The 1,342-nt window shown below is 62.9% G+C and overlaps 1 protein-coding gene across 1 annotated transcript in view; it reads left to right on the forward strand.

The window, feature by feature from the left end:
- NRG3 (neuregulin 3) overlaps positions 1-1,342 on the forward strand; it is a 1,093,034-nt gene that overhangs the window by 17,860 nt on the left and 1,073,832 nt on the right. Inside the window, exon 2 of the mRNA XM_014544204.1 lies at positions 3-690. Coding sequence (XP_014399690.1) covers positions 3-690 — 688 coding nt within the window. The remainder of the gene's footprint in view (positions 1-2; positions 691-1,342) is intronic.

Raw genomic sequence — 1,342 nt, forward strand, 5'->3', positions numbered from 1 at the left:
AGTTACGCTGTAGCGACTGCTTCGTGTGGAACCGGCAGCAGACGTGGCTGTGCGTGGTGCCTCTGCTCATCGGCTTCATCGGCCTCGGGCTCAGCCTGATGCTCCTCAAATGGATCGTGGTGGGCTCCGTCAAGGAATACGTGCCCACCGACCTGGTGGACTCCAAGGGGATGGGCCAGGACCCCTTCTTCCTCTCCAAGCCCAGCTCCTTCCCCAAGGCCATGGAGACCACCACCACGACCACTTCCACCGCGGCCCCCGCGACCCCCGCCTCCGGCGGCGCCGCCTCTTCCAGGACGCCCAACCGGATTAGCACCCGCCTGACCACCATCACGCGGGCGCCCACTCGCTTCCCTGGGCACCGGGTGCCCATTCGTGCCAGCCCGCGCTCCACCACGGCACGGAGCACGGCGGCCCCCTCGACGGTCCTGTCCACCACGGCCCCTGTCTTCAGTAGCAGCACGCCCGGCTCCAGACCCCCGGCGCCAGGAGCCCCCAGCACCCAGGCAATGCCCTCCTGGCCCACTGCGGCATTCGCTACCTCCTCCTACCTTCACGATTCCACTCCCTCCTGGACCCTGTCTCCCTTTCAGGATGCTGTCGCCGCCTCCTCCTCCCCCACCACCACCACCTCGTCTTCCTCCTCTACCACCACCGCCACGCCAGAGACCAGCACCAGCCCCAAATTTCGTAAGTAAACACTGTGTTTGAACTCTGATCTGCGACTGAGTTTCCTTTCCTTCCTCCCGCTGTCTTTTCCCCTCGCTGCCTGTCATCTAACCATCCCCCCTCACCCCCACTCCAGGTTTGGAGCACTTTGTGCGATAGATAGTTAAAACTGGCCACAGGGGAGGAAACGGTGCCCGCCTGTTTGGGGTACATGGGTGGGGTGGGGGCGGCAGGAAGCGGACGGAGATTGCCAAGCCCCACGGGCCCTGCTTCAGTGGGTCCCAAATGGGAACACACCTAACTCCCTGCAAAGGGTTAACGCGAGAGCGCAGCCTCCACACTGCAGACCTGCTGGCCGGCTCTGGGCTCTGGCTCCTTTTGAGAGCCTGGGAGGAAGGGGGGAAGAAGGGAGGGTGGGCCTTCCCCAAGGCCATGAGCCCTTTCCCTGCCTTTAGGAAGGAAAGCAAAGCAAATGCAAACTGACCGACATCGACCACCAAGGGAAGTTATGTCCCGGTGGGGCGGTGGAGGGCGTGGGCTGATGATTTGATAGAGACCTCGGTGAAAAGAAGCTGGAGACACTCAGGGCAGCCCTGAGCCGGGCTGGGATCAGGAAGGGTTAATTTGAAGCTATTGGGGGAGGTAGGGAAAGGGGGCGGTTCTCAGCACAGTG

This window comes from Myotis brandtii, unplaced genomic scaffold (genome assembly GCF_000412655.1).
Source record: "Myotis brandtii unplaced genomic scaffold, ASM41265v1 scaffold356, whole genome shotgun sequence".
NCBI lineage: Eukaryota > Metazoa > Chordata > Mammalia > Chiroptera > Vespertilionidae > Myotis > Myotis brandtii.